We start from the raw sequence: 23,787 nt of genomic DNA, 5'->3' as shown, positions 1-23,787 counted from the left end.
AACAACCATTCACACTCACAGTCACACCTACGGTCAATTTAGAGTATCGATCAGCCTCGTCCCCTCTTGATGTCTTTGGACTGTGGGAGGAAGCTGGAGTACCAGAGAGAACCCACACAGGAGCAGGGAGAACATGGAGACTCACACAGAAAGATCCTGTGATGGAGCCGGGACTCGAACCCGTAACCTTCTTGCTGTGAGGCCACAGTGCTAACCGTTCACATTAGTTTTTCCATTTCAAAGTACATAAGAAACAAGGAAATGATTAATTGATAGAATCTGCAGGCCTCTTAACGCTTCACTGTGAATATTTCTATTTAACTATACATACGCACAGACAGCGCAACTTCCTGTTCCATATTGGCTAACTTGACAGATGTAAGAAAAGCAAAACAGGATTGTCGGTCTGCTGTAAGCCTTGCAGAGGCGCTCTCTCCCTACTTATACTGTATGTTAGAACTCCACATACTCAGTGTACTGCATGTCAGTGCTCCCTCTGCATATTCAGTCCAATTTATGTCAGTATACTGTATGTTAGTACTCACATGTACAGCACAATATACTGTATGTTACCGCTAATAATATTTATTTTATATATATCTATATCTATATCTATCTATATCTATATCTATATACACACACACATACATATATACATACACACACACACGTTATGTAGTATGTTCTCACTGAGGTAGTTAAAATACCTAAAAATGAGGTGCAACACACAAACATTTTCAATGAAACCACAAAAGTATTAGGAAAAAATGTTTTATTTAAATTAGAATAAAAAGCAAAATCAAAAATATGTAATAGGCTACAGTCAAATTAAAAACCCTGTTAACAATGATAGAGCTTGATGCATATATTCCTTCTGAAGATGAAAATAAGCACTTTATAAAAAATAGATATTGACACTGAATGAACGTACGATATGCATTTCCCTATGTGGATATGTGGTCTTAATATTTTCCCCAATGATATATATATAAAAAAAACTCCACCATTTAAAAGACTAACAGTGTGTCACATGATGTACTTTCTAAGGAAGAGTATGTATTTGTGACAGTTCTAAGGCTTTCTAAGGCAGTGGGTTACTGCATCCAGAAAATCTCTCTATCTGTCTTTATGAAAAGTTCTCAACTGACAGTTAAAAAAAGGTCACATCAGTTATACCACAAAAAGAGTAAAACTGCTGCAAAATGCGACTTGTGAGAAATGATTTCCTTTAGGCTTGAATCTGGAGAGCAGCTTTCACATATCTGACTTGGTGACAGATGTCTTGTGCAATGTTTACAAACACAAGCGTACCTAAAGTATGAAATGTTAAATAAAAAAAAAAAAAATCCACGATGAAATGAAAAGGACTGATAAACTGTTGATAATATTCAACACTCAGAGATACAACGGGGACTGGAGGGACAAGGTGGCACGAAAACAAACCAGAGTTGAAGATTTGGTGCTGGGAGGAGGCTGACTGGAAAGTTCATGCAAAGTGGACTGTTGACGCCTTTTCAGGTTTGCAAGGTGGAAAGACGCCCGACAGGCTACATAAGTGAGGGAGGGGATCATTGGAACAGTAGGTCTCGGGTCTACTCATGGGCCTCTTTGCCAGTCATCTTGTAGATCTCTGTGGGACCATCAACATGGGTGATGGTGGTGGTCAGCTGGATGTCCTCTCCACTGTTTGCTCCAGCGTCTCCTGAACAGATAGACATGACACTTCATCCATGTTTCAGTCGTAGAAATGCTTTCATCTGACCGTGAACCGAAGGGAGGAGCTGATAATGTAAATCACACGGAGAGTCCTCTTATGTTGGATTGGTTGACACAGCTTAGGGAACGCTTCCAGAACTTCAGACCCTCTGACGTCAGGGGGCTTTCATTACTCCCCCCCCCACCCACACTGTTCCCTACCTTTCCATTTGGAAGAATGCCTGGGAAACCATTAGAATCCCCCCTTCTTTCACCTGGGAATCAGTGTCTGTCTCCATCACCCCCACAACCCGCTTTACAGCTAAAGACAGACTTACACTTTTCATCAGACTGAGAGGAGAGCTACTGGCAGCCCAATGTAATTTAGGTAAGTAAAAAAGAAACCAACTGAGTGGAAATACAATATCCCTGTTTGATTTACAAATAATCAGCCAATATCAACCAATAAAAAAAGTATTATTCAGCTCAAATGGAAATTAGATATAAGGGGGAAAACTTGAGTAAAGTAATTAAAATATACATAATTATTGGTTTGGTTATACTACATTCTATACTGTTGATTATTTTTATACATTATATTCTTGGAAAAGGACAATACTTAAATAAAAAAAAAGACCTATGAGGACCAAAACAAAACAATCACTGCTCCATCAGCATATTAATACGAGCGTCAGGATACAGCACAGTGTCGTCTAAAAGTTGGAGCCATTATTTATTGTGGCTCTGTGTCCTTTCAAAATGGCGAGACTCGTTTAGAAACCCGTCACATTTTCTTACCTGCGCAAATCAGGATTTCAAAACGTGTGAATCACACCAGAGACCACAGGGTCTTAGAAGATTAAAAAAAAAAAAAAAACTCAATATGCTGTAAAACTGATTATCAAAATCATGCTTGGAACAGTTTGTGTTAGACAGGATTTGTTACGTCTGTTTGTCCAGTGCTCAATGTCACTACCAAACAGGAGAATGTCTTTCCTAAGATGGTAGAAATGAGTAATTACCAGTGATGCATTGACCACTTGACTGCTCGTCTCCATATCGTTTGTGAGAGGGAGCGTAGAGGAACATGATGGCAAACACATACAGGTTCCACATGCCATAGATGCCAGTGAAGAAGGCGCTGTTCACCTGCACTGTATGGCCTCCCCAGTGCCAGTGACCCTCGTTCACCTGGTCGCATACAAGATAACAAGGCAAGTTTTGAGTCCTACTGCAGAGGTACAACAGACTAAGAGTGACAGGGACTATAACTGCTCCTGCTGCAACATTTATAACAAGACTCACCTGACTGATGATGAAGAAGATGACAGTCATGGCAGCGCAGGTCAACGTGACCAGCATGAGGAATTTGAACCTGAAAATCAGACCCTGGCAGGAGGTGGAGGAGTTGTGGTTGGAATGTTAATTAACAACTAAAAGATACAAACACGAGAGTGACCAATGACTCCACACACACCTCATAGTGCAGGCGTCTGGCCTTGGACATGGCAGGCAGTGAGCTCCTCTTGCCGCTGATGTTGCGGAACACTTGAAACACCATGAAGCAGAGGAAGAGGAAGTAGAGGCAGGCGCAGATACCTGCCACAATTATGAATGCCATCTGAACAAATTCAAGTTAAGCAAATTACCAAATAAATACAAACAAATTTTCAAATGACGAGAGATAGAAAAGGTAATAGACATTAGGAGTTTTACAAATTTAAATTGACATAATTATAAGCACTGCACTTCAATGTGAATGTAAACGAATGAAGATGCGGCTAAATGCTTGTTATTTATGTAACTTCTATAAATCATTCACAGCAGTTGAAGGAGCAGCAGAAACTTGTGAGCAGGGCTTATAAAGATTTGATGACCCTGGTTATAGACACTGTGCCAAATGTCTTTAAAATGCTGAGAGTCGAGAACACGCAGCAAGCTTTTCTTTCTGAAGACATTCCAAGAGAAGAGGGAAGGGGAAAAGGGACGATTTTAGCACTCTTTTGTAAGTGTGAACCTTACATGGCTCAACCTGGTGGGCAGAGAAACAAACACACATGAACTCATCATCACCAGACCTGAGCAAACGCTCGCATATGGCATTACTGAATTATTTCTCATCTTATTAGTCTGGAGATCAAGTTTCAGTTCATGCTGAGATGCAGCCATGGACACTCATCCTCCAGCTTTTCTTCCTCATTTTCTCTTTTCTTCATTGCCTCCATTTAATTCGTCAGTCGCGAAACTATCAACTGTGTGGCTCTGGTGTGCATTCACCTGTACTGGTTGCTTTTCTCATATTTTTACCTTATCTATATGCTCTGGAAAACAGTAATCCAATCTCAACAAGGATTAGGACCATACACTGAGGATACCACGTGAACGTGAAACTAAGATTAGATTGTTTAAGTCTGTGTTCAGATACAGGTTTCATTTTAATACTGGGTGTTTTAATAGAGACAGCCAGTTGGATAAATGTATAATTATTTGGCCAAACTAGCTGTTTAGTGACAGATGGATCCATCCTTCTCTCTTTTAAAACTCCTGGTCGAGACGATTATTTCAAAAAGGATACAGCCAGCTCCGTTCCTACATCCGAGGCCCAGATGCTGTAGAAGGGGTTCGTCAGCTGGACACCTCTGGGGAAAAAAAGAAAACGTTGCTTCTATTGAGCTTGTAACAGCATTTCATGATAAATGGAAGAATAAATACACACAAAGGCATTTCACATAAAAAAATATCCATCCATCTTCTTCCACTTATCCTGTTAAGGGTCGTGGGGGGGCTGGAGCCTATCCCAGCAGCCTTCAGGTGAGAGGTGGGGTTCACCCTGGACAGGTCACCAGTCCATCACAGGGCCAACACATACAGACAGACAACCATTCACTCTCACAGTCACACCTACGGTCAATTTAGAGTATCAATCAGCCTCCACACAGAAAGACCCCGTGCCAGGAGACAGCGCTAACCACTGCACCTCCATGCCACCCCATAAATACATATGTAAAATCATAATATAATGTCTCTGTACTGCATATTAAATTGTACCACTTCAAAAGGTAATTCCATTCTTTTAAAGAGTGAAGAAAACAAATCAATCTCACCTCTCACACATGTCAAAGATAAACAGACAGAAGGACCCAAAAACGATGGGTCCAACTTGCTTCCAGTACACTGAGAAACGGTTTCTCTCTGTCTGGTCCTGAGAGAGAAGGACAAAAATAGACTTCAAGACAGTTTATATTTCATTCATTACAACAGCACAAAATGGAAAAAACCTTGGATGAACTGATACAAGTGTTTCTATGGAGGTAATCAGCCAGAATAAATCTAGATTTATATCCAAAAGAGCATCAGGAATTCTGAGGTTGAAGCAGAGCTGCACAGCTATAACACTCATCTTAAAGCCCGACCCTCAGAAAAGACCAAAAGTGTATGATGAAGCAGAAATGCAAATGACAGGCAACTACTGCTAAGTCATCAGCCTAAGCGTAGAGCCCTTATTAGTTTACAGAATACACTGACGTACACTGATGTTTAACATTGACACAGGATTCCATGGCAAAATTCCAATTTTGTGACCATTGTTAAATGATTCGTTATTAACAAGCTGTTTAAAACCACAAGCCAGAAAGAGTGCATAATCAATAGTAATGCTACTTCACATAATTGAAAACGGTACCTAATAATATTACATTGGATGGGAATGGGGAGAGGAAGATGCACAGACACTGGCGCAATCATTCAAGCAAGCACAAAATTGTTTCTCATAGACGTGAGTTAACTTTTTAATAAATATTCCGAGATTGGCTGTGAAAGGCTTTGAAAGGCCTTTAAGTCAAGTCAATTTGATTTGAAAAGCGCCAAATCACAACAAAAGTTCTCTCATGACTCTTCACAAGTAGAGCAGGTCCAGTTCCACACTCCTTCAATGAATTTACACCCAACAATTGTCCATCAGCAGCACATCCTGCAACAGCAACGACAAAAACCTTCCTTTTAACAGGGAGGAACGTCCAGCAGATCCAGGATCAGTGGGGACGGCCTTCTGCTTTGACCTGTTGGAGGGAAAGAGAGCAGGAGCAGAGACAAAGACAGATAATGGAGGAAGACAGAAGGAAAGAGAGGGACAGAGATAAAGAGGGAGAGAAAGGGAAGAGACTGATGGACAGACAGGGACATGAGCAGGTGGAGCTACAGGTGGCAGCTTGAGCCTCTTCAGGTCTGCAGCCTCCTCCAGCAGCACCAGGATCTGGGATGAGGGGAGACTGAAGGCTCCAGAGAAGAAGACGAGTTTGTAATACGTATGAGTAAGATTTATGGATGACAAATATAGGAGGACAGAGAGGAAAGAGAGGAAGAGAGAGAAGCCCAGTGCACCATGGGAGATCCCCCAGCAGCCTAAGCCTATAGCAGCATATCTAAGGGCCAGCCTAAGCAGTCCTGACTATAAGCCTGATCAAAAAGGAAGGTCTTTAGTCTGCTCTTGAAGGTCGAGAGGGTGTCTGCATCCTGGACCAAAACTGGGAGACGGTTCCACAGGAGGGGAGCCTGATAGCTGAAGGCTCTGGCTCCCATTCTACTTTTAGAAACTCTAGGAACCACCAGTAACCCTGCATCCTGGGAGCGAAGGGTTCTAGCTGGATAATAGAGGACTATGAGCTTTGTCAAATATGAAGGTGCCTGATTGTTGAGGGCTTTGTAAGTTAGAAGGAGAATTTTAAAATTCGATTCTAAATTTGACAGGGAGCCAGTGCAGAGAAGCCAGTACAGGAGAGACATGGTTTCTTCTACCAGTTCTAGTCAATACACAAGCAGCAGGGTTTTGGACCAGCTGGAGAGTCTTTGGGGATTTATTAGTCCAGCCTGATAGGAGGGAAGTGCAGTAATCCAGCCTGGAAGTGACAAAAGCATGGACTAGTTTTTCTTCATCTTTTGAGACAGGATATGCCTGATCTCAGCAATGTTACGTAATGAAAGAAAGCAGTCCTAGAGAATCGCCTAATGTGGGAGTTAAATGAAAGATCCTGATCAAAGAGAACTCTGAAGATTCCTTACGGTAGTCCTGGGGGCCAGGGTGATGCTGTCCAGGGAACCTGTCTCATTAGATAAAGTGTTTCTAAGGTGTTTTGGGTCCAGCACAATAACTAACTGCTGTAGGTGAGAGAGCAGCAAGCAGGCAACTCTGTAGCCAAAAAAAAACCACATGCCAAACATTTACAAACAAGTTAAATGGCGCCATGTACACTACCATGAGGTGCTCCCCACAGAAGATGATCCAGAAGGACAGCAACATGGAGTAGAAGATGCCCTGCCTGATGTCTCCAAAAAGCAGCATCCAAGTCCAGTTGAAACCAATAGAGAACCATTCCACTGGGATGTTGATGAAGGTCATCGAGATGCCCAGAGCAAAGATTACCCTGCAGGAGCAGAAATGTTTTTGAAAATTCTGATATTCATTTTTCATTGCCTATGTCATATCCAAAAGTTGTCGATAAAAGCTGACAGTTTAGGATTTTAGGAGTTTTCAGAATTTTAGGATATCATTATAATAATAGGCATTTGAGGAATCATCAACTATGAATGTTTATGGGTTTAATTACACATTTCATATGCAGTGAGAGCACAGTGATTGTGATGCCAGATCTGAACTGTAGGCACCAAAAATAACAAAAATGATCGAAGAGCCTAATAATACTGATTCACCTAATTTCAAGATGCACATTTTATTTTAAAATGCTGCCATTTTTAATGAAATGAGTAAAGATCATATGTATTTTTTGACTATTTAGCCTTTTATCTACAGTATATCATTCATGTTGTTGGTGCTTATACTTATTCACACCTCACATCAATTATACTACTTTTCCTGTATGTTAAGGTAGCGGCTGGAAACTAAGCAATCATTCTGAACAAAAATGTTTTGCACTCAACTCATTTTGAGAAAAAAAAAAGGGGAAAAAAAAAGAGAAATCAGCTTACAAAAAGAGGGAATAGAGTTTGTCATCCCAGTGTCTTAACAGGTCTCAACATGACACCAGCAGATTAAAGGATGATCATAAATAGAGAAGAGGGCAAACCAGAGCTACTGAGTACAAGAGAAAGAGTGATAGAGGGAGTACAACAACTGCAGTCTATTTAACTTGAAAATGTATGTGCTTCTTTTGATCAGTTTGTATGCATGACATTTGAGTGCATGTATGCAAATAGCTGTCTTCTGCAAAGAGGAAGACTGGTAAGAAAGGCCCCTTCAGATGAGGGTTCACAATAAGAAGGGAACAAGATGGCCACAGAGCACTCTTCTCCCGACCACCAACATTTTAAAATTGGTGGGTTGCCCAATTTAGTGAGACCTGTTTTCTCCTATCTGTTTCAGTAATTGAAATTTGATGTTCTGAATGAGTTATCCATCCATTTTCTACTGCTTATCCTGTTCCTGGTCATGGGAGGCTGGAGCCTATCCCAGTGGCTTTTGGGCGAGAGGCGGCGTTCACCCTGGACAGGTCACCAGTCCATTGCAGGGCCAACACATAGAGACAGACAACCATTCACACTCACAGTCACACCTACAGTCAATTTAGAGTATCAATCAGCCTCGTCCCCTCTTGATGTCTTTGGACTGTGGGAGGAAGCTGGAGTACCAGAGAGAACCCACACAGGAACAGGGAGAACATGGAGACTCCACACAGAAAGATCCTGTGCTGGAGCCGGGGAGTACCAGAGAGAACCCACACAGGAACAGGGAGAACATGGAGACTCCACACAGAAAGATCCCGTGCTGGAGCCGGGACTCGAACAGGGAACCTTCTTGCTGTGAGGCAACAGTGCTAACCACTGCGCCACCGTGCCCCCGAATTAGTTATCCATCAAGTTTAAATTTATCACCATTTTTGAAGTTGCCTTCCTTTAAGTTACAGTTCCATCTATTTAATCTCTAAAGTTTTAATTAACTCAACTGTCTTTAAATTCAGCAATCCATCTCTGTGGCTGCATTTATGTTGTGGCAACCCCTAGATGGGACACATCAGGGGAAAAAATGCCATAAATAAAAAGGTGCACTGATGGTGGAAACATTTTTGCAACGTAATAGAAGTAATGCAATACAGGTTCTAAATTATACCATTCCAGGCAGCTTGTCAGTGATGTTTTATGGAGCGAACAGAGTGAAACCACACTTGAATGGTATGCAAGGAATGTGTCCTGAGTAAATCCAACAGGCAGGAGAGCTGAGGCTGTAGTGTGTGTGCATGCGAGAACTTGCAAAAAAATGAAGTGCTTTGTAATGAAAGTAGTTCAGGAAAAAGAGGACCATACCACCCTCTGATGGCAAGAAATGTCCCGTTATTGTGTTATCACACAAAAGCACCTTGCACATAAGGGGCAAGTGGGAATCCTTACAGATCTTAGACCTTACAAGGTTGGAGCACTATTGCACTGTAGCACTAGATTGTCGGTATAAAAGTACATAGACTGTAAATGAAGGAACGGGTCATTGTGCCTCTGACCCAGCAGAAGGGGTAAAAACATCCCAGAATCGATGTCTGTGAGAAAGGGACAGCCAATGTGCAACATGGTTGAGTTTACACTTTGCCCATGTGTTGTAGCACACAGGGATGCTGTATACATTTACACACTGCAACGGCATCACACCAGCTATGTTTGGTTCCGCGTAAACAAGCAGAGTAATACATGGTCATTTCTACACCGAATCCCTGTGTGGGGTAGACGGTCGTTAATAGTGTCTTCGGTTTCTTGGTATATGATATACATATTTAGATCATTTTTCATAGTACAATAAAATGAGAAAGCGTAGACAACATTGGAAAATGAAGATGATTGTTTAAGTGTTAGAACAGAGTTATTAATTCATTTTATAAATTGGACCACATTGAAAAGATTACCCTCACACCTATCCTTTAAGTTTAGAGAAAGTCTGAGGTTTACCACTCATGGACCTCTGTGGGCTAGCATGACGGGGAAGCTTTTATAGCATGAAAAAAAAAAAGTCTTCCACTGTTCACAAATAGGGTACTTCTGAGAGGCTGCGGGTCATCTGGGAATAAGAGCCTTGAGCCGGAAAAGATGGAGGGAAGGAGAGAGACTCTTTGAGCTGGTGTGTATGTCCTAAATGTGTGTGTGCAGCATGTGTTGGTAGAGCGCTAGCTTGCAGATTTTGTAACGTGTTTCACGCTTCACCAGGCACTTTCTGTGGCACAGAACACTGCCTCGCACTGATCTGTCTTCCCAGCACAGCAGGGGGTTAGACAAACTCTAGGCTCTGAGCATGGCTTCAGCATGGCATTCAAATGATGTGCTTGAGGCAGACTTTCCCAAATTTGCATCTCTCACTGTGGGCTCTTTCTGAAATGCATCTTAATAAGTTTGACTGAAAATGGGGGGGGGGGGGGGGGGTCCTTTTTTTGCAGGACAGATTCCTTGAACTCAAACTAAATAGCAAATCAATTGTTTCAGATTCTTCAACATGTTTAATTAGCTCACAGAAAGTAGAGAAAAAAAAAAGAGAGTCACATATGCATTTGGAGAGAAAAGAGATGTAGCAATTTACAGTACACTGGTGAGCCTTAAGCAATACTCACTGGACTGGTACACTGCTGGTAACACAGCTGTATGAGGCTGTATTCTAGGCTTTTATTTGTTTGCTTACAGGACCTTACTGATTGTTTGATGCAGTTTAAGTAATGTGATTTCTTCTCATACAACTGATGAACAACACTGACTGATCTCAGTGACCTTTCGGGGACTCCGTTAGCATGACCTACTTGTACATTTCATCCATAGTTAATACTGTGCATGCCTTCGCCCTGTAGACATCCTGATGCACAGGCTCAGTGGCTACCAATGCTCTGGTTCTTTGAGGCATGTTCACATCAGCCAGAATCATGAAGGATGATATGCATGGACACAGCACAGCTACACGACAATGCGAATGAAACAGCAGCCTTACTTCTCCAGTAGCACAGGGGGTCTGCTCATGAGGGTGATGCGTCTCCAGTACCAGATCATTATGATGAGGATGCTGGGCGTGAGGAAGGTCTTCATGGCAAACCAAACTTTGGTGAATCCTCCATTCTGATGGATGCCCTATCACAAAATACCAATGTCAACAACATGTCATCTGTTTTTTTTAATGAAAACAAGTGCAAATCACCAACATAATGTAAAATGTACCTTATATATTGACATTTCACGATTACCTGGTGAATTATGGAACTTTGACTAACTGTCACTGTCACACCTGAAGTGTACAGGTAAGCTCCAAGATACATTAAGGGCACTTACAACCAGACGAATGTCCTTGATCTCACCAATCCCCACATTCATCTTCTTGCGGTCATTTACAGGCAGGCGGATGTTGAGGAGATAGTACTTATGGGCAACGCTGCCAACCTCCATGAAGGGCAGCAGGTCGCACTCATAGTAACGGCCCTCATTCTCCCAGGTCTGGAGAACACGCATGTAGTGTCTAGTTAAACACATGAATCTGAGCAGCCATATGAAAGCATTAATTATAAACTGTCTTCCAAGCTAAACCTTGTATGTGTTGCTGGTCCTAAACCAGCACTGATATGTAGTGGTGATATCCTACTTGCAAATATTTCTAGCTCTCACTATGAAATAAAAAAAACAAACAAACAAACAACTTTTTAACGCTGCAAATCATATGCAACAGCTATGGCACAATTTATATGATATACATACCTTGGTAGTAGTAAAGTTGCAGTTGAGCTTCCTCTGTTCTAACGAGTGAGCCATCTCCGTCCACTCACTGAGTGTATCATCTCTGTAAGCCAGACCCACGTCCACAGACACCATCGCCCCATCCTCTGAAAACAAGAACCCCCACAAGTCACTTTTGGATCAATACAACCATTTGTCAGACCGTTATTAGTAATCCATTGTTAGAGATCTTGCATGTATCACAAATGAATACATCCTCAAGTGATTTCAAGAAATCATGATTCAGAAAACCGTCCAATGTAATTATTTTCATTTTTAATTTTCTTCAATGCTGCCTGCAACTGTCTCTGTGACGGGTTGAAATTAACTCCTGATGAGTGACAGCAGTGGCCTTTTGACTTTCCAAGAGAACTAGGGACAAACCCAACCCCAACTGTAAATATACTGCTCCTTTACGTTTCAAAAGTTTTTATTTACTAAGGTATTTAGAGTGTTACATGCTCAGAAAGCAATGTGAAAACTGAATCAATAATCTGTCTGTTCAAGACTGTAGCTGGATACAATGTCTTCAGATGGTTGGTAGAACAGTCCTGCATTTTCAACTGGTCTTAGTCATTTTACCTAAAAACTATATAAATAATATGCGGTCCTGTTACCAGGAATGAGACAGATGAGTAAGGTTATTCATCTGCTTGTACAGATAATCAGTGATTCAGAGTGCTCTCCCTGGTGGCTCAAATCTAGGTTACTTCCTACTTGACATAACTTCAACAAGACCTTGAGCCACCCTTGGGCAGCCCAGCCCAGTGAATTTGACAAAAGGATCCTAAGCCAAGCTATTAAAACTGCATCTTCAGATCACATTACAAAGCCAAGTGTTCTCTCCTCCAGCCCTCCAGAGTGCCTCTTGTGCCGTTATGAAACATGTTGGAATGAAGAGAAAGAAACCCAGTGGCCTGAGCTGCGAGGAAGGGAGAAAACACTAGAGGAAGGGGTAGGGGAACCAGATGAGACCTGGCAGCCGATTGTCTCTATAATGCCCTTCAGTCTGCCATTGGTCCAGCTAGACGCCCTTGAATGTCAGCTCACTCCATGCAAACATTCCACTCCAGTCCAGCAGCCATCGCCACAGAAACTAAGCCTCCTCAACAGCTGTGTTATTGCTGGAGTCCAGCCAATGGGTGCTTGGTGCCGGGGTGGGTTGGGGCAGTTGGGTGGAGTGGTTAATAAGAGCAAAGCTCTTCTCTGGTAGAAACATTGTTACACACACAAGATCTAGGGAGGAATGGCCTTGTTTTTATTTCTCATATAGTTGAAGAACTCCTTCCTTCACTGCGGCAAGAATTTCTAAAAATTTTGACAGATGAGCCGCCTTTATTTTTTTCACTTCCGAAAGAGCTAACCAAATTATTTCTGGATCTAAGTTTGACTTATTTTATTTTGACCCAAAGCATTTTAAATTATCTAAAATCTGTCAATGCAGGTCTGCCTAAGGTTATACATGTGTCAAAGCAGCCAATACGAACTTTCAGTTTGTGCTGACTTTAGCAGCCCCACTGGCCTCAAGGGTCAACAACTCCTGATAAAAACCTTGGTCTGCCAGGCCCAGGGTGCTTAGAGAACATGTGTTTTTGTCGAAGTAATAGAAGGAATGATGCAACATGTTTAGCTTGCAGAATTCAGTGTTTTTACATTATATGTAATGGAAGACTAAAAGTAACAACAGAGCTTCTGTTGTTCAGTAATTTTCATATTCTCTGGGGGAAAAGAAAAAAAAAAAAAATCAACCCAAGCCTGTATAGTGCTCCTAAATGGAGCGTCACACAGGAAAGGTCAATCTGCTGCAATTGTGTAGGTCAGTCATACAGATGCATCAGTATTAAACTGACATGACTCCATAAAAGTTCAAAAGGAATGGTAGCTGCTTTAGTGTTTTAAAAACTGAAAGAGCCATATTCTGATGCTCTGCGTGTTATGGAGTGGATGAATAATACAGAAATATTATTGTTACCTTTGCCAAGGAAGTCATGTGAGCATGTTTGTTTGTTAGCAGGATATCTCTAAAACAAATTTTGATGGCATTTGGTGGAATGAATGGCATTATTACGAGAAGTCATCAACTTTTGGAGGCGAGCTTAAAGACTGTTCAAGGCCACTGGCAGGCCTTGACATAGCATGCGCTCTTATAGCCCAAATTTACACATCTGTGTATTTGGCCAGTAAAATATCGGAAAACAATAATACTGTCATTTCATTACTCTCAGCTTGATAGATATGGATGTTTATGTGAGCTTTAGGGCCTTTCCATGTTCCTATGGATCACTTTAATTGAACCAATGACAAGCTAGGCAGTGCTGATATGTATAAAGAGAAATGTGTGTCAAAAGCAGCAGTGGTTTCTCAGTTCTCAGGGTAATACCTCATGCGAACTTTGACTTTAATTTGTCAAATGGTACTGTAAACCAGCAGCACAATCATGGTAGTCTGCCTTACATCACCACAAAACAATCAGTGAATGATGCAGTACAACATGACATAAATTGTATTCTATGAATGGGTTAAAAATTGTCAGACAATTGTATGCATGTAGAAACACTGAAGCCTGATGCCGTGTCATCCAGAGTATTCAGGATTCTCTACAAGCCCTTGTTTTCATGGCACTTCATATGGCTCAGAAACATCAAAATGAGTGTGCAGCGTCTGACAGAAAAACTTGTCCGTGGTCCAGACTGAATCACTGACTTGTCTGTCTGGCAGCCAGGCAGTAAACAACCCACAGCCCCTTTACACATTTTTACTGAGGCTGAGAATGCCAGCAAGCTAATAATGCTGATGAGCAAACAGTCACTGTGACATGGCTGTTTGGACAAGGAAGGCCAAAGAGGCTGGGTCACAAAATTACACCACTCCACTTTTTGTTCTCCATGTCACCTCTCTGTAGACACACATCCACAGTGAGCCAATGTGTCATGATATTTTATAAGCATTTGTTCCTCATTACTACAGCTGAACCTGATAAGAATAGGGGACTCTTGGCGTTTCATATCAACAGAGGTGAAAACATAATGTTTTTCCCGTGTGCAAGAGTCCATCATGTATGTGCATCAGCTGAACAACAGTCAGGTCAAGACCTCTGTAGGAACGGCGAGCACACAAACCAGCTTCTCTCAGGCAGTTCTCAACTGTCTGCCCGAGATTCTCATCAGCTGTACGAGTTGCATTCCCTAGACATTCACACGGATGCAGCAGTCAGACATTCCAATCAACTGCTGGAATCAATTTATGAGGCAGCTCAGATCTTCTTGGCAAAGAATAACTGATCGGTAAAAAGCGATTTCAAGTAATATCAGGAAAATGTAGAGAGAAATAAGATGTGTTTTGAGCACAGAATAAATCTTCAAGGTATTAATGAAAGGCATTAAAATTGGTGGCAAAAATTTGGTGTGTTTCCATTTTTGTGTAGATGCCATTATCCTCATAAGGCTACTTCACATTCTAGGCAATAAAAATGGATTCACTTGTTTGAGGATTAAAAATTTTCCTGAGCTCTGCTGGTGATCCAGTCTTTCGTTAGTCTCTCATCATCCCCTCTAATCCTGTCAGAATGGCATGCACCCCGCCAGGATACCAAACCCTGTCTTCTTAGAGATAGCGGTTATCTCCCTACCCCTCCTCCCTTTCCTCTAATTCAAGCACTCCTGACATACTGAGAAGCAGTAGGTCTGCCCATGACGTCATGCACATGCAAGACTGGCAGGGAACACAAAATGGGTGATAGTGCAGCTCTTTTCTACCTGTGTGCTTAAAGATCTTAAGAGCTCTCAAATTTTGCTTTAAATCACGGACCATTTCTTCTCTAATGAGATAATTCAGCTCTTGCAACAGGATGCAATATCAAGACACTGGCAGCAGCTTTTATTGACCAAACAGATTTGGTTAATAGGTACATGCCATTGTTCTCACAAAGACCTTGTTCTGACTTCAGTAGACCAGTGCAGTTATTTAACGCACTCTTGCACATTGACAAAACGTCCTTTTCACAAATACCCCCCATTTTCACCTTTATCATGCAGATGGCAGGCAACATGTTAGCTTAATTTACACTACATTAAAAGATAACTGCATATAATGTGTTCTCATAGTTATAATGTATGCCAGTACTATGAACGGTACTTGTTTAATAACATTATTTTTTTTAAGTATTAATACATCAATCTGCCAATGTTGATACGGGACATTTTTATCATGCCACACCCTTACCTTGCCATTTTGCCACTGCGCCCATATACAGTTGTCTACATAGAACTACCTTCATCGTGAGTAGTACATAAGTGGAGGAGTTCAAACCCAATAGTTAGGGCCTGAGCCAGAAGGTACTTCTGGGCGAAGACCCTATTATGTTTTTATTTCTCTCGCTCTGAGTCCAATCCTTCTGGTACCCGTTCTGACCAATGAGAGAGCACTTACCAGGCATGATATGCGTTTACATCTTTAGACTGCTTGTGAATGTTGCCGTGTGAACACAAACTACAGGTCAAATGTAATTATTTTATCATTTTAGCCTCTAAACTGGACCAAATTAAAGCTAAACAATGGCATTTGTCTAAATCGTACTTAGTTTTCTATACCATTAATGTCACTTAGCCTTTAGCCTGTATTGGCTAATATTTTATTTGGCAATAGTTTAGAACAACTGGACATTGAGGGAGGATTTATTCCAGAGCTATTGTTTAATACTTTATTAAATCTGTCAGTTGATTAAATGTTGGGGCTGATCAGGGTAGAGCTCTGCGAAGATTAGGGGGAAACAGGGTTAGGAGATAATTCTATGTCATTTCAAAACTATGCGGGATACCTCTAAAAATCATGTCATACATTGTTTAAAAAAAAAAAAAGGTTACTGAAGACAATTAAGAATCAGAGGAAAGTGAAGAGAACAGGCATTCCAGGAGGAAAACTATTGATAGATCGTCATTAAACAAACGTGTAGGAGCCTGGAACTCTGGACACGAAAGTCTGTACAAAATCTTACCTGCTAGAAAAAACCACCAAACAAATTGAGCACTGATCTTGTTAGAAAAGCTTGAACACAGAATTTCAAATGTAAAATGTTCAAGCTAATTATTCTCACATATACTGAATTTTGAGCGGAGGGGAATGGTGAGGAATCCACAACACTGCGATGATCTCATACCCCAAACATGTAAATCATTTTCTTCTGGTCTCATGGATGGATAATAGGAGATCTCATTGCTCAGGGGCAACAAGCTGGATAAAAAGACCCAGATTACCTCTCTCCTCCCCTTTTCCACCTGTCAAGTGTCTTGTTGAGCCTGTCTGCAAACCCCCCACCCCAACCCCAGGGCCTACGACGCTGCAGCAAATGAGGAGGAGGACATCCATCATTGTTTGGTGCCTTTCAGTGCAACAGAAATCCAATCTACTGAAAACTACACATTCTTGTGTGCTCCTCGAGCATTCAGCATGATAGACTAAGCTAAGATCACGGGACAACAGTTCAACTGAACATTATTGGTAAAGCTGTATGACCTAAATTTAAAATGCAAGTGATGTGAATGTTTCATTGGCTACCTTACTCTTTGAATTGGTGCAAATATTTGCCTGCAGACAGTGAAACTGGGAAATAAGAAAGACTACATATTGACACTCTTAGAAAAAAAAGAAAACGTGAAGAAAATGTTGCATATGCAGAGTGAGAACTTCCAAGGCATTGTATATTGCTCACAATTCCAAAGGCAAATAACAGTTTTTAGTGACAAGGAAATCTGTGTTTCTCACCTATCTGGTTGTACATCTTGAAGGCAATATCAAACTGCAAGATGACCAGCATGAACTGGAACCAGGGACTCATCTCCTTGTTAGGCAGAGGAATGTGGACAGCAAACACAATGTTGTTGGCTTCAATCTTCTTGGCCAAGGCCTCATCAAAAGTCCTGATCTTCTCACATTGGTTAGGACCCCAAGGCATGAACCACTTGGATTCCTGCTTGTTCTTGTCCACACATTTGGTGGCCATGTAGTGGACTGCTGTGGTGGGGCTAGGAGCTGGCAAGACAGAAACAAAGACACAGAGATTTAAGACTGGATGTCAGGTAGATATTGAGTGATTCAATGTACTGCCAGGCTAGGTTTGCCTCAAACTAATAAATCACCAAGAAAGTTTGGATTTAAAAAATATAACCTAAAACTTGAATGATACTGTGGATTAAACTGTGCATGGATATTAATCCCTTAGTAACCATTAGCCACAGTCCAAACACTTTTAACACTGTTTAGAATAAGTCTGATAGCCTGGCGCTCCTTTTCTTTGAAGTGGGGGAAGAATTCCTGAAGGCATCAGTTACACTGTTTATGCATTGAGATTCATGAGCTTGAAATGCTGGTGTTTGTAGTCTCAACTCGCCAGGATGTTAGTGGTTCTCAGGAAAAGCTTTGTTATTATCATGCCAACACAAATACTCTGGTCTGCTTCTTTAAAAGCTGGAGTTGAGGTGTGAGGTGGATGAAATCAGAGAGCTGTGGTTCAGCCTCACGGCAAAAAATCTCAACACATTTACAGCATCATACAGCTGGAATAAGAATAAACATTTTGAAGACCTGCATGTTGAACCTGTTTTGTAACTTTGGTTTTAAATTTTAACTTAATTTCAGAAAAAGCAGACAGCATGGGGTTTATAGTTTATCCACGAGCATCCAAAAAGTTTGCTTGAACAAGCCTTGAGGATTAGTATCAGAGCAGATGCATAATCAAATGGACCGATATTAGCTGAAAATCAAACTGATCCAAAATCAGTTTTGTTAGCAGGTTTCTGTTGCAAAGCTGTTCACCCTTAAGAACCCTATAATGCAGCATTCTGCTAAATATTTAAAATAATTTTTCCACTGCTTTTACATGCAGAGCTTTTATAAACCCTGGTAACCCAAATTTAAAAGAACACTTGTCCTATTGTGAAAAGAGGAGCTGTCCCTTTTTTTCCTGCCAGCAGTGTAGACAGGGACAGTGTTTGCTGCAGTCTATTTAACAAATTCAACACCGAATGAACAATGTTAGAGTGATGCTGGAATACAGACAATTTGACAAAAAGTTTTCGCTATAAAATTTATAAAAATCGGCCCAGAAGCTCTCCACAAATGCATTTTTGCCCTGCGTATCTGCAGCAAAGGTCTCCAGATCACTGGAGCTCTGAAGGAGTAGGAACACAATGCAGACGCACCCGGTGGAATCCCTGGGTAACACTGTTGCCGGCCAATCATATCAGCCACATAATGTAACATTTTATGAATAGCTTGATGGAATGGCAAAATAAAATGTGATTCTCTGGCTTTTATTTGTAATAGAGGAAGCTCCTTACTACAGTCCAAAAGGGGGATGTTTCTTTCACATCTTCTTTTAGAGTCAGGAGATAAGTTGCCATCTTCCAGCTGAATTTTAATTTTATATCTTGAGGCTCTTTACATTTTCAAACCAGGCCTTTCAAGATTTGGCTCTAGGGTCTCATAAGAGCAATGGAAGTGTCTAAAACTGGTGCATTAATATGTCAGGTACATTGCCAACAAAACTTATAGGAGGATATCTTTAACCTGTGTTATGTCGGTGAGCATTTATCTCAAACAGACAAGCATGCAATTAGAAGGCAGACATTTTAGCTAAGAGGCTAAGGCCTTGTGCACACCTGGTATGAATCCGATCACATGTGGTCCATCATAATACTGGGTCACAAACATTCTTAATGCATTGTGAAAGAGCGACCTGAGATCAGATCAATGAAACGATGTTCAGTGGTCGCCTGACTAGCAGATATGAAAATGTGTCCTGGGCCTCATTGAAGGATTGTCTTATCAGCTGATGTCCTTTTTAAGTATAAATACTCCCACTGAGCATGTAAATGGTTGTGTATTATTACAATATCCAAATCATATAAAAAGACCATAAAGAGATATTATTATGGCTCCAACAAACATCTTTAGTAGGTTGGTTTGTAAGGAAAAAGCAAATCTGTGATTTCACTGTCTTCTGCTTTTAATTTCCAACTGATAAACGTCTCACTGGCTAAGCTGTTCGCTCTCTTATTGAAGAGTTCGACTATTGGCTGATCTCTTACTTTTTCTCTGCAGACATTATCAGAAACAATAAGGAATTTCCTTTAGTATTAACAATATCATTGACAGTCTAAGTCAATAAAGTGATAAGGTTGCTGAATAAAAACAATGCAAAACGATGTAATGAAGGTGTTCATTTGCAAACACGGGGAGGTGAGATCTGACCACAGGAGACATACGTGGAGACCCACGTTGAAGCCAAGTGTGAACACACTTGGCAGAGCTGACAACTTGTGATCAGATCACATTAGGATGGATGTTAATACCAGGTGTGAACAGGGCCTGAAACCCATCGGCATCTGTCACCAATATATCTTCTTAAGGAGTTCAATTCCCTGTCTCACAGTATTAATTTTTTTAAAAAGTGGCCTATGCTCTCCCTCCACGGTGTTTCATGAGAATCAGCCTGGTAGTCTTTGCATAATCCTGCGAACAGACAGAAAACTAACACACCGCAATGACACCAAAAGCTCCTTGAAGTTTAGTTTCAACAGGATTGTGGACCCATCAAGAAAGTCCTCCAGCAGCTTCACAAGAACGAGCAGGACAAAGACTGCAGTCTGGTCCGTGCCAAGCTGTGGTGACGTATCCAAGAAGACTCTAAGCTGTAATCACTGCCAAAGGTGAAGTACTGACTCATGGGGTTAACATCAAAGCCTAGATTTTCAGATTCAGCTCATGAGGAAGAACAGCAATACTTTTGAGACGACTCAGAGCTGTAATGATCATCTTCAGTGTGCTTCTAGCAAGCCGAAACACCACGTAAAGTGGTAAATATTTGTGTTCTCTTTACTTTCAAAATTCAAATGATATACACTGCCTGTCAAAAGTTAGGACACATCTTCTCATCTATAGGTTTCTCTTTATTTTCAAGACTATTTACATTGTAGATTCTCTCTGAAGGCATTATGAATGAACACATATGGAATTATGTAGTAAACAAAGTGTGAAATAACTCAAAGCATGTTTTATATTTTTGATTCCTCGTAACAGCCACCCTCTGCTTTGATTACTGTTTTACACACTCTTGGCATTCTCTCCATGAGCTTCATGATGGTCATCACCTGAAATGGTTTTCCAACAGTCTTGAAGGAGTTCCCAGAGATGCTGAGCTCTTGTTTGCCCTTTTGCCTTCACTCTGCGGTCCATCTCATCCCAAACCATCTCAACTGGGTTTAGGTCAGGTGACTACGGAGGCCAGGTCATCTGGTGCAGTGCTCCCTCACTCCCCTTCTTGGTCCAATAGCCCTTACACAGCCTGGAGGTGCGTTTGGGGTCGTTGTGTTGAAACTCGATGATGGTCCAACAAAACGTAAAGCGGATGGGAAGGCATGTCGCTGCAGGATGCTGTGGGAGCCATGCTGGCTCAGTGTGCCTTCAATTTTGAATAAATCTCCAACAGTGTCACCAGCAAAGCACCCCCACACCATCACACCTCCTCCTCCATGCTTCACGGCGGGAACCATGCATGTAGAGACCATCCGTTCACCTATTCTGCATTGCACAAAGACACGGCGGGTGGAGACAAAGATCTAAAATTTGGACTCATCAGACCAAATCGTTTCTGCTTGTTGCTCTTCCTTAGTCGTGGTTTCTTAGCAGCTACTCGACCATAAAGGCTTGATTGGCGCAGTCTCCTCTGAACAGTTGATGTAGAGATGTGTCTGCTGCTAGAACTCCGTATGGCATTTATCTGGGCTCCAATCTGAGGTGCTGTTATCTTGCAATTTCTGAAGCTGGTGACTCGGATGAAGTGATCCTCAGCAGCAGAGGAGACTCTTAGTCTTCCTTTCCTCACATGAGTCCGTTTCATCGTTGTGCTTGATGATTTTTGCGGCTGAATTTGGGGACACATTCAAAGTTTTTGGGCTGGCTGACCTCCATTTCTTCAAGTAATGATGGACTGTCGTTTCTCTTTTACTTAGCTGATAGAATTCATGTTATGGCAAGAACCAAACAGTTGTCAGATAGGGCTGTCAGCTGTGTACCAACCTGACTTCTGCACAACACAACCGATGGTCCCAACCCCATTAAGAAGGCAAGAAATTCCACAAATGAACCCTGACAAGGCGAACCTGTGAGGTGAAACCCACTTCAGGGGACGTCATCATGAAGCTCATAGAGAGAAGACCAAGGGTTTGCAGCGCTGTCAACAAAGCAAAGGGTGGCTACTTTGAGGAAGCCAAAATATAAAACGGATTTACAGCGATTTAAAAAAAATCTTTGCAACATAATTCCAAACATCTTGCAGAAAGTAGTGAAAATAAAGAAGAAAAAAAAACACTGAATGAAAGGGTGTGTCCAAACTTTTACTGGAAGTGTACTTACTGGAACTTGAAAGAAAACCATAGGCAAGCAAAATCTATAAAAGCTGTTAGTAAGTCTCAGTACAAATAAAGTTGCCTTCACATCGAATGATGTCATACATACATAGAAAGCTGAGGGGCAGACACCAACAACAGTTTGGACACTCTTAGTTACACTCCACACATAAAACGTCATAAAACGTAACCATGGGTGTCTTCAAGACAAAGAAGCATCGCTGGACTAACAGCTGTATAAAGTACACACATACACTGCATTAAAATCCAGTTCTCTGGAACCTCTTGGGAGTTCAATTATCTAGGTCCCCCGAGAGCCCAACAGCACAGCGTCTCCTCCAGTCTTCATCACAGTGTGTCCACAATAATGGCCGTCCCCTCAGCCCACTGACCCCATGCCGTGTTCCTGGGTTTGTCGGAAAACAAGGGGAGAACAAACCCTTTCTACTCAATTACCCCCGCTGCCCCCGGCCACCGAGCAAACACAAAAGAATCTTGCTTCATTAAAACCGTCTCAGCCAGGAATGAACCAAACGGGCTAATTTATCAGTGAGACAGCAGGGACACAGAGAGCTGAGGACTGTTCCCAGATTAAAAACATGTAAGAAAGATCTCTCACGTAGGCTATAAAGTATGTGTATGAGTGTGTGTCGCTGCTGCGCATGTGTATGTGTGGGTGGATTTGAAGAAATTTGACAGCAAATGTAATGCAGTCCTCAAGGCACAATGTAACTTTGACAGCTGTGTGTGTGTGTGTGTGAGTGTGTGTGTGTGTGTGTGTGTGTGTGTGTGTGTGTGTGTGATTGCAGCTAAAATTCGAAAAAAGATGGAAGGAGGAGAAGGAAACATGACTGCACTGCCTGCAAGGCAATGGGGATTTAGGGAGAAGAGGGGGGTATACACAGGGGGGAGAGGAAGGAGTGAAAGGAAGGTAGAGATGCTGCCTGGGGCCCTACAGCAGACAGACGTATGTGGGAGGAGGGGTGAGGAATGAAGGAGGGGAGAACGGGCGAGTTTGGATCAAAGAAGTGAAAATAACATTGGTGTATTTCAGACAAGCGTTGTGGTGGATAATTGAGATTTCGCTAAAAGTACGATATTATGCGTTATTTCAACCCAAACGAGTAAAGCCAGCGGTGATAGCAACCAGCGAAGGAACACCTTGATACAAAGCAGTGATTTAGCGGAGGTGCACTTCTCCAAGTGTTTCAAAGCGCCTCATTGTTTGCGTACAACTCGGTCAAGCCCAAGAGGGTCAACATAGGAAGTAGAGGTATCTTGCCGTCTTTTCTGTTGTGTAAAACAATTATTAACGCTGGTGTGGAGGCACAGATGAAGCTGCCTTAACTCAAAACTTTGAGTTTCAAACCGTTTAGAGAAGCTAACACTTGAGAGGAGGCACGCGCGCGCTCAGGAGGGCAGCCTAGCGTTAGCTTGAAAGATGATAAAAGTGAGGCATAATGAAGGAGAAAAAAACTTACCAATTAGACCGCCGACCATGAAGGCAAACGCCTGGAACAAAAGCAGAATAACCCCCACTATCACCAACTTTTTGGTGCTCATATTCTCAATAATAGCCCCCGCCATGGTGGAATAAATAAAATCAGACGGAGCGAGCAAACAACAACAATGTGGTAGGAAAGAGACGCTGCATCCACGGCCACAGTGAAGGCAAGCTGGGCCCCCTCCGCCGCTCTGCTCCTGCCTTTCAACTTCGAAGGAGGAAGAGGGAGAGGAGAGGGGGGGGGGGGGGGGGCATGGATCACATGACCGAATAGCACTCAGCTTTATCCCCGTGCAGCCAACACCAGACCGGGGAAAGATGTGTGGAGCGCCACCGCATTGCAATAGAGGCTGGTAATGCAGGTTACCGTGTCAGTGGATGCCTGGAATAGCGCCTCTGTTGTGTACTATTTAAAGGACGGTGTCTGTGGTCCCTGCTCCGGTTTAA

General features: G+C 42.0%; 1 protein-coding gene across 2 annotated transcripts; it reads right to left on the bottom strand.

The window, feature by feature from the left end:
• Window positions 1–757: 757 nt before the first annotated feature.
• On the bottom strand, window positions 758–23,557 carry wls (Wnt ligand secretion mediator). 2 transcript variants are annotated; one of them, XM_086203310.1, is made up of 12 exons: window positions 23,318–23,557; window positions 17,194–17,460; window positions 11,416–11,540; window positions 10,996–11,157; window positions 10,661–10,797; window positions 6,947–7,115; window positions 4,800–4,897; window positions 4,271–4,334; window positions 3,173–3,316; window positions 3,001–3,084; window positions 2,718–2,886; window positions 758–1,699 (listed from the first exon to the last, which is right to left on the bottom strand). In XM_086203310.1, exons 1-12 carry the CDS (start codon window positions 23,421–23,423, stop codon window positions 1,593–1,595), a joined length of 1,632 nt encoding a protein of 543 aa, XP_086059436.1. In that variant the 5' UTR covers window positions 23,424–23,557; the 3' UTR covers window positions 758–1,592. The 2 variants fall into 2 exon arrangements, with proteins under 2 accessions (XP_086059436.1, XP_086059435.1); XM_086203309.1 differs by having other exon boundaries at window positions 758–1,702; window positions 23,318–23,556.
• Window positions 23,558–23,787: the final 230 nt, after the last annotated feature.

The sequence above is a fragment of the Aulostomus chinensis genome, chromosome 5, assembly GCF_037954235.1.
Source record: "Aulostomus chinensis isolate RoL2024-O1b breed Wild chromosome 5, RoL_Achi_v1.0, whole genome shotgun sequence".
NCBI lineage: Eukaryota > Metazoa > Chordata > Actinopteri > Syngnathiformes > Aulostomidae > Aulostomus > Aulostomus chinensis.
Note: the sequence above shows the minus strand (reverse complement) of the source record. Positions and strands in the feature narration are given on the sequence as shown.

Bases quoted from the DNA above. Each gene is read 5' to 3' on its own strand.
- wls (XM_086203309.1), bottom strand. From the start codon at position 23,423: ATGGCGGGGGCTATTATTGAGAATATGAGCACCAAAAAGTTGGTGATA. The intron at 3,317-4,270 runs GTATCCTTTTTG...GAATTTGTTCAG, and splicing joins ATGTAGGAACGGAGCTGGCT to ATGGCATTCATAATTGTGGC. The intron at 2,887-3,000 runs GTGAGTCTTGTT...GTATGCGACCAG, and splicing joins TCTTCTTCATCATCAGTCAG to GTGAACGAGGGTCACTGGCA.